The 16,095-nt window shown below is 34.9% G+C and overlaps 1 protein-coding gene and 1 pseudogene across 1 annotated transcript; both read left to right on the forward strand.

The window, feature by feature from the left end:
- Positions 1-148: 148 nt before the first annotated feature.
- Positions 149-5,027, forward strand: LOC120279400 (pyruvate kinase isozyme G, chloroplastic). The gene is made up of 12 exons (XM_039286333.1): positions 149-565; positions 867-1,139; positions 1,379-1,544; positions 2,128-2,262; positions 2,334-2,444; positions 2,547-2,635; positions 3,145-3,207; positions 3,426-3,601; positions 4,001-4,103; positions 4,278-4,438; positions 4,587-4,695; positions 4,786-5,027. The coding sequence occupies exons 1-12, from the start codon at positions 341-343 to the stop codon at positions 4,891-4,893; spliced, it is 1,719 nt and encodes a 572-aa protein (XP_039142267.1). The 5' UTR covers positions 149-340; the 3' UTR covers positions 4,894-5,027.
- Positions 5,028-11,513: 6,486 nt separating this feature from the next.
- LOC120278675 lies at positions 11,514-12,382 on the forward strand (annotated as a pseudogene).
- The last annotated feature ends 3,713 nt before the right edge of the window (positions 12,383-16,095 follow it).

The raw sequence follows: 16,095 nt of genomic DNA on the forward strand, positions 1-16,095 counted from the left end.
ACAAAATAATATTTTTGAATTTGACTACATTTTTAGATAAAAACTAGTAATCTATCACAAGGTTTCTGAATATATAAATATAAACTTTGAGAGGGGTTTTGTGTAAAAAACCATGTAAAAAAGATCAAAGCAAACTGAAAAGACGCATGAATACTCGTTCTCCAGGAGATGTTATGGCTTCGTCCCCCGTCGAAGCCTCTTCCATCTCCCCCTCCCTTAGCTCCCGCTACCTCCTTTTGAAGCATTCTCGATCTTGCGCTCTTTGTGGATGTGATCTTCTTCTTCTTCTTCTTCTTTTTCTAGCTCTGCAAAACCAGCTCTGTGCTCTCTACTGTTTCTAATGGCAGCTATGGCTGACACTGGTGGCGGGCTTCTGACTCGTATCCAGCCGTTTGAGAGATCTGGCTTGGCTTTATCTCAGCATGTTGGATCTCCTATTGCCGTGGTTGGAGGTGGTTCCCGGTCATTGAGGTTCGCCGGTGGGGTATGCGTTGTGACATCCGTGAAACTCACTGCAAAGAGCTTGAAGGTTAATGCGCAGATGGAGAATGGGCCGGTGGTGTCGGTGAGTGTTTTCTTGATTCAATCTTGGCTAAGAAGTGACTTACCTATTCACAATTCATGATTTATTGAAGGATTTCACTTTTTATTGCATTTTGATGGCGCCTTGATCTATTGTTGTTTGACTTGTTCTAGATTTGTTGATGTGATAACCATGATTTGTGAAATTAATGCATCATATGTTGGAAATAGACTCAAATTTATTCAGTATCATGTTAAAAATCTCTTTTTGGTAAAAAAATTTAATTTCAAGAATTCCTGGTTCATCTGCACTTATCTTGGTTCCTGATTTCTGGTCCAATCAGGAGAATGCTGATCCTTCATATGGGCTTCAGTCAAGTGTTGATAAGGTAGCATTAACTTCAAGTGCTCGGAGGAAAACAAAAATAGTGTGCACAATTGGTCCTTCAACTAATACACGGGAAATGATATGGAAACTAGCTGAAACAGGGATGAATGTAGCACGGCTGAATATGTCTCATGGAGACCATGAATCACACCAGAAAATAATTAATTTGGTCAAGGAATACAATGCTGTTAATAAAGATAATGTTATTGCTATTATGCTGGACACCAAGGTATGTTGACTGCAAGTAAATTTTTATAAGGTTTTACATTCATAAATGTTATAGTGGCTGAGAAAATATTCATTTATGAATGATGACAGTTACCTTAAGAATGCAATATGTGCCTGCTGTCTATTTTACTTTCTATATGTTACTCTGGTGTCACCCTCTTTCTTTGCTGGGTTTCTGTGTTTGCCTCCACTTAAGGAATGAAATAATGGTATACTTACTGAAAAGGATGTCAAAATTAGGGGCCTGAGGTAAGAAGTGGAGATGTGCCCCAGCCTATAATGCTTAAAGAGGGACAGGAGTTCAGTTTCACAATCAAGCGAGGAGTCAGCTCTGAAAATACTGTTAGTGTCAATTATGATGACTTCATAAATGATGTGGAAGTTGGTGATATTCTCTTGGTTGATGGTAGGCATTTTAATTCTCAGCATCGTTTGCTCAATGCCTTACGCAGGGAAGCTTATGAATTATAGTTTATGCCTATTTTCTTTGGAAACTACTTAATAATTTATTTTAACATAACTTTGTATTTATTACTCATTGCTGAAGTATTGATTAAGAAATTCATTTTTTTATGTGGCCCATGTTTATTTCCTTTTTACAATATTTTAAAATAAAAAAATGAAAGTGAATCTTCTTGGCCAATGCCAAGCTGACGCTGGATGAACTTCTCTGTTTTTGATGTGCAAACCATGAGAAACTCACCATTCAGTGTGTGATGTGTTACTTGAGTTAATCATCTTCAATTATCAGCTTGCTGTAGAGAAAACCCCAATTCTTCAATTTTTTTCCCTGAAGCAAACCACATGTCCTCTGTGTTTATCACCTGTTGAATGTTGTCAAGGTGATCCACAGGTGACTGTCTTACTTCTTAAGTATGATTTGTTCCCTCAGCTTACCTGTTTGCCATCCAAATTAAATAAAGATGGCGTATGCCATTTTCTTATATTTTACAGCATTTCAAATTGTTAAATTATTGTGCATGTTTTAGGTGGAATGATGTCACTTGCTGTAAGGTCAAAATCCAGTGATTCAGTAAAATGTGAAGTGATTGATGGTGGTGAACTGAAATCAAGGCGCCACCTAAATGTTCGTGGCAAAAGTGCTACTTTACCGTCTATCACAGGTAGTCTTGTTAACATCAACTGGATCATCTATGCTGTTGTTTCAGCGTATTAACACTGGGTGGTTTCTCAGAAAAAGACTGGGAGGATATCAAATTCGGGGTGGAAAACAAGGTGGATTTCTATGCGGTTTCTTTTGTGAAAGATGCTAAAGTTGTGCATGAGTTGAAAAATTATCTCAAAAGTAAATTCTAGAACCATCTCTTGGTTTAATATTGTCTGAATTTTGATTTACCCATTTGAAGTCTCCCAAACCAAAATGATGACTTTTTCCTTTCATTTTAAGGTTGTGATGCAGATATACATGTGATTGTCAAAATAGAAAGTGCTGATGCAGTACCAAATCTTCACTCTATTATTTCTGCTTCTGATGGGGTACACTCTTTTTGCTTTTTTGCTTCAGCAGAGTACTATACATTCTCAGATGTCAGTTGCATAATCAATCATTGGCTTCTGGTCTTTTTTTAACCTTTTATTTTTCTCTGGGTCCTTTAAGCATGACTTCCTTGAATTCATCATATATTTGTTTGGAAAGGGTAGTTTATAAGTTACTATACATATGTTGCTTAAGAAAAAGAGAACACAACAATCATCTTGATTTTTTTACCTTCTTAGTTTGGACCTTGTGTAAATTTTTCTGTAATTCTTTGATGCTATTTTTAGAAATAGTTTATCTTACGCTTGTTTATTGTGACTTATAAGTTACTATCTGCATGTTCCTAAGGAAAAATATATATATATATATATATCATGATCATCCTGATTCTTTACCTCCTTACCTCTGACCTTGTATAAATTTCTTTGTAATTTTTCAATGTTGCTTTCTAGAATAATTTTTCAATGTTGCTTTCTAGAATAATTTTTCTTATCCTTGCATATCGTAGGCCATGGTGGCTCGTGGAGATCTTGGAGCTGAGCTACCGATTGAGGAAGTTCCTTTATTGCAAGTAATCAATGAATAACTTGTCCTTTTCTCTTTGTTAATTTTTCATACATATTGCTATGGGTAAGGATGAGATTTTGGTTACCACTAGTTTCCTTGCACCATGTTGTGGTACAATGATGTGATTTCTTTTCCTTTGGAAGCTCCAAAGATTTATTGTTGAGCATCCATTACTAATTTGGCCATTAGTTGAAACCCCCTTTAATCCTAGTTTTTTAACAGGAAGATATTATTAGAAGATGCCGCAGTATGGAAAAACCGGTGATTGTGGCAACAAATATGTTGGAAAGTATGATAGGTCATCCAACTCCAACAAGAGCAGAAGTTTCTGACATAGCTATTGCAGTCCGAGAAGGTGCAGACGCCATCATGCTATCTGGTGAAACTGCTCATGGAAAGTAAGTAATCAAGTTATCTCCATTTTTTTTCATGGTTCAAGGCATGTGCACAATTATGGTATATTAATGTTGACAATATATAGCATGCCAAATGCATTTATTTTAATTGTCAATGACTTATCTGGATTATTGAATTAACCACAGGACTTTTTAATATCTGAAATAGTTGATGTGGGGCATTTTTTATTTGTTTGTTCCATAGGTTCTGCTTGTGTAGATCATTTCACAAAATGGAGATATTAATGATACAATGCCTATAAATTCTTTATCCTAAAGACACTTAAAAAAGAGGAGAATAGAATGGATGTAATAAATGAAAACTATGAGGATAAGTCAGTTAATGGTATCTTCTTATTTCTTAACTTTATTATTTTATTATTCTTTAATTGCTTGATGTAGGTATCCATTAAAAGCTGTTAAAGTAATGCATACTGTAGCACTGAGGACTGAATCAACACTATTAAGCAACATCATCCAGCCTATTCTAACTCCTCTTGTTCAGGTATATATCTATGTTTTCACTACCAAAGTGTTGCCAACTTGGTTGAATAAGGTCATATTATTTTTTATGTATATAGATTCAAATGATATGAACAGTGTATATCAATTATAACATTTCTAGAATTTGATTTGGCTCTTCATTGGCACTTTGATATATTTATGAATTCCTCTCTAGAGGGCTGTTCAAGGACGTATTAGTGCAATGTTTGCTTCACATACAACCACCATTGCCAATACAATTCGGACACCTATTATTGTTTTCACAAGAACCGGTTCTATGGCTATACTTATAAGCCACTACCGTCCGTCTGCTACCATCTTCGCCCTTACAGATCAGTAAGCTCCTTGACTGTTAGCATAGTGAACATAGTTTTTGCTTTTATGAGTTTTTATTTTTCTTTCTTGGTCCTTACGGATTACCATCAGATAGAAATTACCAAAATCACAACTTGTAATATTAACCACATTACTTATTACTTGTTAGAGAGAGAATTAAGCAGAGACTGGCACTTTATCATGGAGTGCATCCGATGTACATGCAGTTTTCTGATGATGCAGAAGAGACATTCTCGAGGGCAATCAAGTGTTTGGTGGTATTGAACAATGCTTTTAGATTGTTTATATCTTTTTTCTCTTATGGTTTGATCATCATTATAAATTTTCTTTTGCATTAAATGAAATAGGATGGAAATTTTCTGAAGCAAGGGCAATATGTCACTCTTGTTAAGAGTGGAATACATTCAATATGGAGGCAAGAGTCCACACATGATATTCAAGTTCGAATGGTCTAAACTCTAAAATTATGTGAATAAAACCCTGCATTCAGTATTTCTCTCCTGAATTTCTCTCCACCTCTGATTTTGTAGTAATTTGTGTTGTTATGGTAATATTACTTGTTTGAAATGAAATATATTTAAAGCTTTCATTATCTTCTATTTCATTCGATGACATGGTACCCTCACTGCTTATAATGTTCTCCTCTAAAGATGATGAAGTTGATGGCAGAATCACCTATGAAAATAAATACTTGAAATGAACATTATTTTAGTATTACTAAAGCTAAATGAGGAAGAATCGGTTTAAAAGTAAGCACCTAAAATGATGAATAAATAGTAATGAGAAAATAATTAAGTGTTAGAGGCACAATGACCTTCACCCACACCACTCACGGCATGTGCACAAATGAAAGAATGGTTCCACGGCTCCATGTATACTTAAATGAGGGGATGGGGACAAGTGTGTTGTGTTGGCTTATAAAAAGAGAACAAAACTTTATTATATGCCCGAAAGCTTTTTCTTTATTTTCTCTTCTCATTCAGGGTAATGAAAACGTATGTATGCATTTATAATTATGAATAAACACCTAACCGAGAACATCACATGCCCGCATTTATATAGAGGCAAAATCTCTTTATGGTATCTAGGCAAAGGTATCAAAGCACTTGTAGCGAAGAGCAAGACGAGAGCGAAAAACGATAGAAAATCAAGGTGATTCATCATCGAGAAATGAAAATGACCATTAACAAAATTGGAATACAATGGTTGGACAAAATTTGACCAACAAGGTCAGTTTGAGATCTGCAACAGACATAGATTTAACATCGGCCCTCCTTGTAGAAAAACTACTCAACATGTAAGGAAATTTTCAAACCCTACGCCACCGAGTGAACCATAGCTCACTCTCGGTTCGAGACATTGAGCTTTTGTAAAAACTCTCAACTGGTCAAGGAACAATTTAAGATGCTTGAAGAAAGTGATTATTATGTCAAAATTCATGAAAAAAAAAAAGGATCTTTTACGTAAGTTCTTTTTTTCTTTGATCTTTGGATAGAGTTTCAATTATCTTACATTTTTATTTCATGGAAATCATAAAATTTTATGATTTAGGATGGATGATAATCATTTAGTTTGATAAATTATGTTCTCTTATAATATTGTTTAGTGTCAATGTCGATGATTATGTTTGGTTTTAGTATTTTGCTAATGGAATAAAAAAAAAATAATTTAGATGAGAAAAACAGTAATCAATATGAGTACGTGTTACGGTTTTATTGAATTTTTCTGTAATTAAAAAGAATGTGTATTAATGATACTTGGATTTTTTTTAAGATTTGTAAATAAACATTTATTTACTATTAAATATGAATGACAATGTCTACAAGACTACAACATAGTTTTTTCACTGTTTATATTAATTTGATATCAGTGAAAATATCTCCTTAATCAATGATAAAATTAATAGTCAACTCCAAGTTTAAATTTCTTTCTTGTTATTTGATGCTATTTAATATAAATTAATTAATTTATAATATATAATTAAATGATTTATTCATAATTGATGATATATTTATTCATTGTCTTTTTTATATATAACATTACTTAGGACATAATATTTTCTAATGACAATATAATCTTCACCTATCCTCAAATTTTAATATTTAATAAAGTTTAACTTAACACTATTTTAAACAAAGAATCAATAAAAATATTTATGATGTGCCTTAATTATATGGATGGATTGATATTTAATTCTAGTCATGTCTTTGCTCTGATACCAATATTATTTTTTTAAATAAAAACATATGAGCACACCTTTCTGTTTTTTTGTTTTGCTTTTATATATTAAAATATTATGGCTAAATTTTATTTTAGAGGCTTTATATTTACAATTAGGGTTAAAGTAAAATAATGGGGACAGGCATTGTATCACACTCAGTCATATGGCCACAAATGAAGGAATGACTCAATGTGTGCTCAGACGAGCGAATTGCCCCACGTGTACTCAAATGAGTTGATAGGAACAAATATATTTGCGTTGGCTTATAAGAAGAAAACAAAACTATCCACTATACCTGAAAAACAGTTTTTTTATTTCCTTTCTTCTCCTTCACGGTAGTGAAAATGGATGTCTGCATCTTATAGTTATGTATAAACACCTAACTTAGAGAATCGCATAACTGTATATATATAGAACCAAAGTACCTTTATGGTATTGAGATAAAGGTATCAGTAGAGGTGGGCACGGGCCGGTTAACCGGGGCCGTTGGGCCCGGCCCGCCGGGACCAGGTCACCGGCCCATCGACTATCTCACCCGTTTGACATTCCTCTTGAGGTGCCTCCCAATATTGTCCATCACTATTCCACAAGAAGTTTGGGTAGCCCTTTTCAATTGGATGATATGTGTTGCAACAAGGAATGCTCTGTTGTTGTGAAGCAAAAATTCTATCAACTTTTTCACTAAGAGCTTCAACCTGCAAATATAGAGCAACGACTGGGTCAATCATCATTTAAAATCCTTGCAAGAAAAAGTAAGACATGACAAAAGAAAACAAATGAGAATGATGGAAGAATAAAAAAGTGTGAAATAATATAAAAACAAATCGAAAGCGGTGATAGAGAAGAGATGTGAAATAGAATGAAGGATAAATAGCTAAGAAAAACAAAGTGCAAAAGTATCTCTAAACGCCTACTCTCGACAGCGGCGCCAAAAAAACTTGACAAGATCCCCTTGCTTATATCCCGCAATTAAGTGCACGGGTTTGTCGAGTAATAATCCCGGGTGAGCTGGGGTCGAATCCACGAGGGAGTAGGGAGTGAAAATACTTAATTTGGTTCTTAGCTATGTGGAAGATCAATAGTGATTAGTGTGAAATTGATTCAATTCTCAACAATAAAAGCAACAAGTGAGAGAGCAAGAATAAAGAAGAGGGCAAGACAATCGATAAAGATGGGGTACTCGGATGATGCTTCACCTAGGATAATTGTTTCAAGTGCAAGAACTCTCTATTATACTTCCTAATCAATGCCATGGTGAGTCGTGAAAATCCTTACATACATAGTCCCAAATCTAAGGTCAACTATGCCTAACTCTATACATGTCCCGGAGGAGAAATCGAACAATCTCAACACCTCGTCTGCATAAAAGTAACATTGGCTTCTTTCCTTCCTAATTGGTTTCACAACCCTACCTGCATAAAAGTAACATAAAAACACACATATTAGTGTAAAAACCCGAGAAAAGTAATGCTCAACATAAGGAAATAATGCTTCGCATTCATATCGCACAAGCACTTATCAGAATTCAATTTTGAATTCATAGCCGTTGAAGCCCAGCCATTGTGCTTCAACGGGCTCCCAACACGCCGGCCTGGGCGGGTTGGCTGGTCAGAGCCAACCCGTAACCGCCCGTATACATGATCTGACGATTACGGGTCCATGAACCGCCCGCCCGGGTCGATGACCCGACGTGCCCGCTCCGGCCGGGAGTCGCGGACGCCCGTGCCCACCTCTAGGTATCAGGGCAGTGCTAGCGAAGAGCAAGAGAAGAATGAAGAACAATTAAACATCAAGAAGGTGGTTCATCATCGAGAAATGAAAATGACCATGGATGGAGTTGGAGGTTAGTGATTGAATAAGATTTGACCAACAAGATTAGTTTGAAATCTGTAACAGACAGACTTAATATTATTGTTAGATCCTCTTGGCACGAGAACTACTCAACATGAAAGGAAACCTTTAAATCCTCCGCCACAGGGTGAACCACAACTCACTCTCAGCTTTTGAGACACCGAGCTTTTCATAAAAAGCCCTCAACCGTTTAAGGAATTGGGTAAGATATTTGAAGAAAGTAATTATTATATCAAAATTCAGGAAAAAAAATCCTTTGCATAAGTTTTTTTTTTTAAATCTTTTGCTAGAGTTTAAATGGTCTTATTTGTTCTTCCGTGGAAATCGTAAAAATTTATGATTTACGATGGGTGATAAATCATTTAGTTTGATAAATTGTTCTCTTATAAATATTGTTTAATCAAAAATCTGATGATCGTGTTTGTTTTTAATATTTTTTCCCTAATGGAATCAAATAGAATTAATAACTTAGATTTAAAAAACAGTAATCAATGTAGTACGTGTTATGATTTTATTGAATTTTCTTGTAATTAAAAGAAACTCTATTAATGATACTTGGATTTTTTAAGATTAGTAAAAAAACATTTATCTACCATTAAATATGAATGACAATGTTTACAATATTCTTGATTTATTTCAGTATTTATATACATTTGATATCATTAGAAACATCATTTATGGTAATAATCATTTATAAAATTAAATGATTTTGTTCATAGTTGATTATGTTTTTATTTATTATGTCTTTTTCTATATGTAACAATTTTTAGAAAAATAACATTTTCTAATTGCAATATAATATTTACCTATCCTCAATTCTTATTATTTTTTAAATATTTGATAAAAATTTAACATAACACTATTTTAAACAGTGAACCAATAATAATATTTATAGCGTGTGTTAATTATATGCATTGATTAATATTGTACTCTTATCATGTTTTTGCTCTAATACCAATACAGTTTTTTATAAATGAAAACATATGAACACTATTATATTCTTCTTTATTTTCCTTTTACTGCAAGTGAATGTTATTTTAGAGACACCATCTTTACAACTGTGGTTAATGTAAAATGATAGGAGCATTCATTGTATCACTCTCAGTCGTGTGTGCACAAATGAAAGAATGGGTCAAGGTGTGCTTAGACAAGCGAATTACCCTCATGTGAGCTCAAACGAGTTGTTGGGGACAAATGTGTTGTGTTAGCTTATAAGAAGAAAATAAACCTATACATTATACTTGAAAAGCCTTGTCTTTATTTTCTTTCTTCTCCTTGTACATGTGTAGTGGTGAACACGCATACGTGCATCTTGTAGTTATGTATAAACACCTAACATAGAGCTTCACATGCCTAAGTTTATTGTGAGTTGCGGGTTTTGTGTTGTCTCACATGTGATGGAGTAAACTGAACCTTTTCTCTGTGAATCACTACAGGATGATCTTCATGTTTACATTGATAGCAATGAATAATGAATACATAAATAATGTATCTATATGTTTCATTCTGATTTTATCCAATTCAGTGAATGATTAGTAAATGAATGCGTTCTTCAATTCATGCATATTCCCATAAATTAGTATTTTTCTGCACATATATTACATACAAGGAATACATACAGTGAAGGCATATTGTCAGTTTTTCTCATGCTTGGAAGTCCTATACACTAAAAAAATTTACTACTAAACATACTTGATCTTAGAATCAATTGTAGAGCTACAAAATAAAGATTTCTAATAAAATAATTGAACATTTCATGAGTCTAGGAAAGGAGGTGCTCCAGTTACATGGGTCTTATCACCTAGACTTGTTATTGGCCATTGAGGTTCTTTAGGAAATGTGAAACATTTTAAATAGCAATGGATAGTCACAAAATAATTCATTCAAATTGATAATATGTGTTGGGATCATAGGCACCAACGGTTGCACCATCGTCCTCTGCAAATGAAGTTTTTGTGGTATGACACATTGTTAGAAAATGATTGGTGATATGCGAGTACAGGATGATTTGTTGTTATTTGTTTGTCCCTTTTTTGTGTTGATCTTTTTCCCCTTGTTACAAATGTTAGCTCCTCTAGCAATTGAAGCACCTACGAAGTCATCAAGTTACAAGGAAAAGAGCCCTGTAAAAAAAATTCAAAGGAATTGATGGGCTTGTTTCAATTGGCAATGGCAGTGCTAAGAATTCAGCCGGAGATTCTATACAAAAGATGACATAAGTCTGTTTATTCTCCTTATATAAATCTCATGCTTCCTTTTCCTTGCATCCCAGCTTGAATTAAAACATTTTCCTTTTGGTGATGGTCCTGCATTCAATATAATATTTCAGTCGGGTAAACGATATAGAGGTTTCAACCGAGAGAAATGATTGATGCATGGAATCTAGAGTACTAATCGTTGTCTACCATATCTTATTGATTATATTATAATTTTATCACAGCCTTGAAGTCAACTTTTTCCCTTTAGGAGCCAAATTATTTTGTCCCAAAGCCTGTTTGAATGAATCTATGAATCTACACGATGTGTTACATGAAATTACTACAATCTTTTCAAGTAATGATGGGAAAGTGAAGACCTGGTCAGCCTGTTCCTACTGTAGCGACTAATGGATCAGCTCATCCTTCTTTAGCACTTATCTCAGTACCTGCAGACATTGTAGAAAAGACTGCAAGCACCATTTCTCTATATGTTTCCTTTTTGATAAAAAGTCATGCTTTTCTCAACTATTGCAACTTCTTCTGTGTAGGATGATAGAGCCCTGAAACGGGAGAGGAGGAAGCAATCGAACCCAGAATTCGCTAGAAGATCAAGGTTGTGGAAGCATGTATTAATAATTGGAGTTTATGTTTTCACTTTGCAGGATGCAAATCTACTCTTATACACGCACTTTTCCGCATTATCGAACCAACTTTAGGTGAAGTTCTTATAGATGGCATTAATATATCTACTCTCAGTCTTATTGATTTAAGGTCCAGACTTGCCATTATACCACAAGACCCAACTATGTTCGAAGGAACAATGCGTAGCAACCTTAATCCACATGAAGAGTACAATGATGAACAGTTATGGGAGGTATGTGAGTACATATATAACTTCATACATCCTGATCATTGGTTTGTCTTGATGGACCTGCATTTTTGTATTTTTCAAGGTTCTAGACAAGTGCCAACTCAAAGATGAATTTCGGAGGAAAGAGAAGAAACTTGACTCACCTGGTATGTTTTACTTAGTTATGTATTTTTTCAAGCTCTTATTACATGCATTATTAAGAGCTGAACTTTGTGTTATATATCTGTAATAAAAGAAAATGGAGAGAATTGGAGTGTCGGTCAAAGGCAACTAGTTTGTCTAGGTAGAGTCTTACTGAGAAAAAATAAGATCTTAGCCCTTAATGAAGCTACAGCTTTCAGTAGATACTACAACTGATGTAATAATTCAAAGAACACTGAGGATGCATTTTTGTGAAGCTACCATCATCACAATAGCATATCGCATTGCATCGGCCCTGGACAGAGATAACGTATTGCTTCTTGATAATGGTTGGTTTCAATTATTCGGTTACTCCTTTCTTTCTTTTGATACAAAACCGTGGATTAACCAATGCTTTGATGCAATTCATTGCGTTCATTTGTTTGTTTTCTTATCCAGACGTATTGTCGAATATGGATCTCCATCGACTTTGTTGCAAGATGAAATTTTATGGTAGGCCAATTGTTTTATTCCGATGTTTTGTTTGTTTATGGAAGATATTTTTATTACTGCAAGTTTTTTATACAAATTCATCCATAACTTTATCCTGTTAGAACCTTTGTGTTCATGTTCACATTTGTTGATCTATATATTGCTGGTGTGTCTTAGATTTATTGCTTTAATGATGTAAGCTCTTTTTAATTTTCTTGTTAATAATTTGCATGTCATCAATTTTAGTATGTTTTAGATTTATTCCATTTTCCAAATCCGAGATCAACATAGTAATATTCATCATTTAATTTTATTAAAGTTAATTTTAATAAAAACTAATTCATATAAATTTTTTTACAAAATAAAAAAAGCGTGCTGAAAACCGTAACAAAAACGTCTTGTTAAAAATTGTGCCAAATATCGTAAAAAAATATACTATATAAAATTGTGCTAAAAACCGTGCCAAATATCGAACTAATAAAACCGTGCCAAAATCGTGGCAAATATGGAACCAAACTCCTTACCAAATATGTTTGGCACAATAGTAAAAAGCCATGCCAAAAACAATTACAAAGTTTGGCACGGTATAAAAAACCGGTGCCAAAATGTATTTGTAACCATTCCATAGGCACGGTTATTTTTCGATGCCAAATACGGTGCCAAAGTCAGTTTTGCACATTTTTTAAACTCATTTTCATGCCAGTTCTACAGTGACGATTAAGGATTTTTCTCGTAGTATAAAGTCCTTTTATGGTATCGAGGCAAAGGTATCAAGACAGTGCTAGCGAAGAACAAGATTAGAACGAAGAACAATGGAAAAATCAAGAAGGTGGTTTATCATAAAGAAACGAAAATGACTTAGGATGGAGTTCTTGGGCAGTTGAACAAGATTTGACCAACAGAGTTAGTTTGAGATCTGGAACAGACATTGACTTAACATTACAGTTAGGTCCTCTTGACATGAGAACCTCTCAACATATAAGGAGACCTTTAATTAAATCTGATGGTTCCGGTGGGGGTGTGATGTGTTAAGTTCACTCAAAAACTCACTCAAAGATTAAACACTCACACACAATTAAAGCAAGATAAAGGAGACAAGCAAATTGGTAACCCAATTCGGCACAACTTGCCTACATCTGGGGGGTCAGGCCCGGAGAAACAATCCACTAAAAGAGGTATAAGAACAAGGAGTACAACACTCACTCACTCTCTCAATACAAAGAATATCCTCTCAAGATTGTCCGACGGCCACACACTCAACTCTCACCGAAGAGTCTCTCACTTGTTGGCTCCATCCTAAATCTTCAAGCAGGATATCTTATATAGACGCACCGACATTTACAAAGTTACCTCTTTTAGAATTCTCCGAGCTTCCCTAACTTGGACACCTTCAAAGTTAGATGTTGCAACACCCTGATCTGCAACATGGCTCACCCTCATCGAACATGAGCGAGTTCTAGCCGGATACACCCGATCTGCGACCTTCAACCTCCCTGGGTTCCTTCGATCCGCCTCGTAGCGCTTGACTCGACCCGAGCTCCTCCTCGCTGTACTGCTTTCTTCCTCATGTCACTTCAGAAGGTCTCCATCTCCCGAGGGATGTGCCCACCAAGGCACACGTGACCATCTCACTAAAGATAGCCACCGAAGATCTCCCGATCTTCCTTTCCAAACTTGGCCCAAGTTTGGTCTTCCAAATGATCTTCGTTTGACTCATGGAAATATTGTTACTAAACTTGATCTCATCTTTATCCAAGTTTAGTCTTCAATATCTTCAAGCATGATCTTCAATCATCCATGTTTGGATCTCCAAATCTCTAATCATATCACATGCAATCTTCAATCAATCTCCTCATATGACTAGTCTCCATGAATAGTTCCGCCCATAGATAGCTCTTGAATCTTCCTTCAATATAGTAATGCTAAATATGGTCTTGATGATCTCCTTGGTATGTTTTTACCTTATTTAGTTTGTGTCTTCAAATAGCTTCACACCAAACTAAATCTTTGTGTCTTCAAATAGCTTCAAATAATCTTCATGATCTTGAACTCTTGCCAATAATAGAATATTCCTCTCTTTTCAAATAGATCTTTCTAAAAAGGAACTCTATCAAAGATATGAATTATCATCCCGGATTTTACCAAGGATAGATAATCATATCTAAAATAAAACTTGCCTTTCTTGAAGAGATCCTATAGTCTTGATGTATTGTCCAAAAATAGTTTATCATCACATGGTTGTATTGAGAGGAATATCTGCTAAATAAAATCTTCAACCTTAATCTCCACCTTTGATCTTCATTAAATCTCTTCCTTGATCTTCATCACATGTCATGACCATATACCATGTCATTATCTTAATTACCTCTTCTTTGATGAGTCACCACATGCCACGTCATCATCCTTTTTTCATGTCACCACTTTGCTTGCCATATAATGCCAATCCACGTCATCAGACTTAACAAAATCTTTCACCACAAAGGTGAACCACATCTCATTCTCGGCTTTCAAGACACAGACCTTTTTGTAAAAATCACTCAAACGATACAAGTTGTAAGAGAAAGTGATTATTATATTAAAATTCAAAAAAAAAAAGTCCGCATGTAGGAGAGCATAACCATTGAACCAAAGTTGAGGGCTAATGAATAGTGGCATATATAAGATGGATGAAAGCCTTGCAAATAGGCAATGTGGTACTATACTAAATAAGAATGTTTTGAAACCAAAGATGGGCCCAATATATATGGGCCTTTAACATAATAAATATTGACCTAACATTGCTCTTAAGTCCTCGCATAAGAACCACTCAATCGGTAAAGAGTCCTTCAAATCTTCCACCAAGAACTACAACAGCTTACCCTCGGCTTTGGAGGCACCTAGCGCACATGAAAAACCCTCAACCACTCAGGATGGGCAACCAATTAAGGTGACCATATCATTAATTAGTAAAATTAGATTAATTTCGAACAATCACTTCTTATTTAGCTTAAGTTTAAATGATCTTATTTGTGTTTCTTGGAAATTGATGTTCATCCTATGGTAAATTATTTAAATTAGCAAATTTATGGCATATGAGTACTTTTAAATTAAAATTTTGTGAATTGTGTTTATTTTTACTATTTTGATAATGGATTTAATTATAGAATTAATAGTCTATATTGGAAAACCGTCATTAATGTAGACTATGTAGTACATATTATGATTCAATGATTTTTCATGTAACTAAAAGAAAATGTATTGATGACAACTAGCATTTTTCAAATTTGTACGACACTAGTTTACAGTGATAATTGAACAACAATATATAAACCTTATTTTCATTCATTGTTTTTCTGAACTTGATGACAATAGAAGCATGCCCTTATAATTAATAATAATCGATGAATGTAGGTAATAATCAACTTTTTTTTCTATAATGTGTTATTTATGATTATTTATGATCTTAAGCAATCTTCGTCTCGCTTGGTTTGAATATTTTGGCTTATAATATTACTAGTTGTTCTACTAAGAGCTATCATTATTAATCTCTTTTTACCCAGGTTGTTAAACCCGGACCGGCCCGACCGGTTCAACCGGAAAAACCGGGAACCGGCCATGAGGCCGGTCCGGTCATACCCATTAACTCGCATGTGAAGAAAACCGGCCAAAAGGAGGGTGATCCGGCCGGTTGACCCGGAAACCGGTGGACCCGGCCGTTTAACGGGCTGGAAAAAAATTTCGGGGAAAAAAACAAAAGAGAGGCAATGAGAAGACAAGAGAGACTCAGAGGGCGGTTGTGTGAGAGAGAGAAAGAGGAAGCTAGGGAGAAGGGAGGGAGAGAGGGGCTGAGAGAGAGAGAGAGGAAGTGGAGAAGACCAGAGAGAGGGGCGGCTGAGAGAAAGAAACCAGGGAAAGAGGGCGGCTA

The sequence above is a fragment of the Dioscorea cayenensis genome, chromosome 16 (genome assembly GCF_009730915.1).
Source record: "Dioscorea cayenensis subsp. rotundata cultivar TDr96_F1 chromosome 16, TDr96_F1_v2_PseudoChromosome.rev07_lg8_w22 25.fasta, whole genome shotgun sequence".
NCBI lineage: Eukaryota > Viridiplantae > Streptophyta > Magnoliopsida > Dioscoreales > Dioscoreaceae > Dioscorea > Dioscorea cayenensis.

Excerpts from the sequence above, each read along its gene's own strand:
- LOC120279400 (XM_039286333.1), top strand. The coding sequence starts at position 341 with ATGGCAGCTATGGCTGACACTGGTGGCGGGCTTCTGACTCGTATCCAG. Across the intron at positions 1,545-2,127 it reads TGATATTCTCTTGGTTGATG|GTGGAATGATGTCACTTGCT; the intron begins GTAGGCATTTTA and ends TGCATGTTTTAG. Across the intron at positions 3,602-4,000 it reads GGTGAAACTGCTCATGGAAA|GTATCCATTAAAAGCTGTTA; the intron begins GTAAGTAATCAA and ends TGCTTGATGTAG.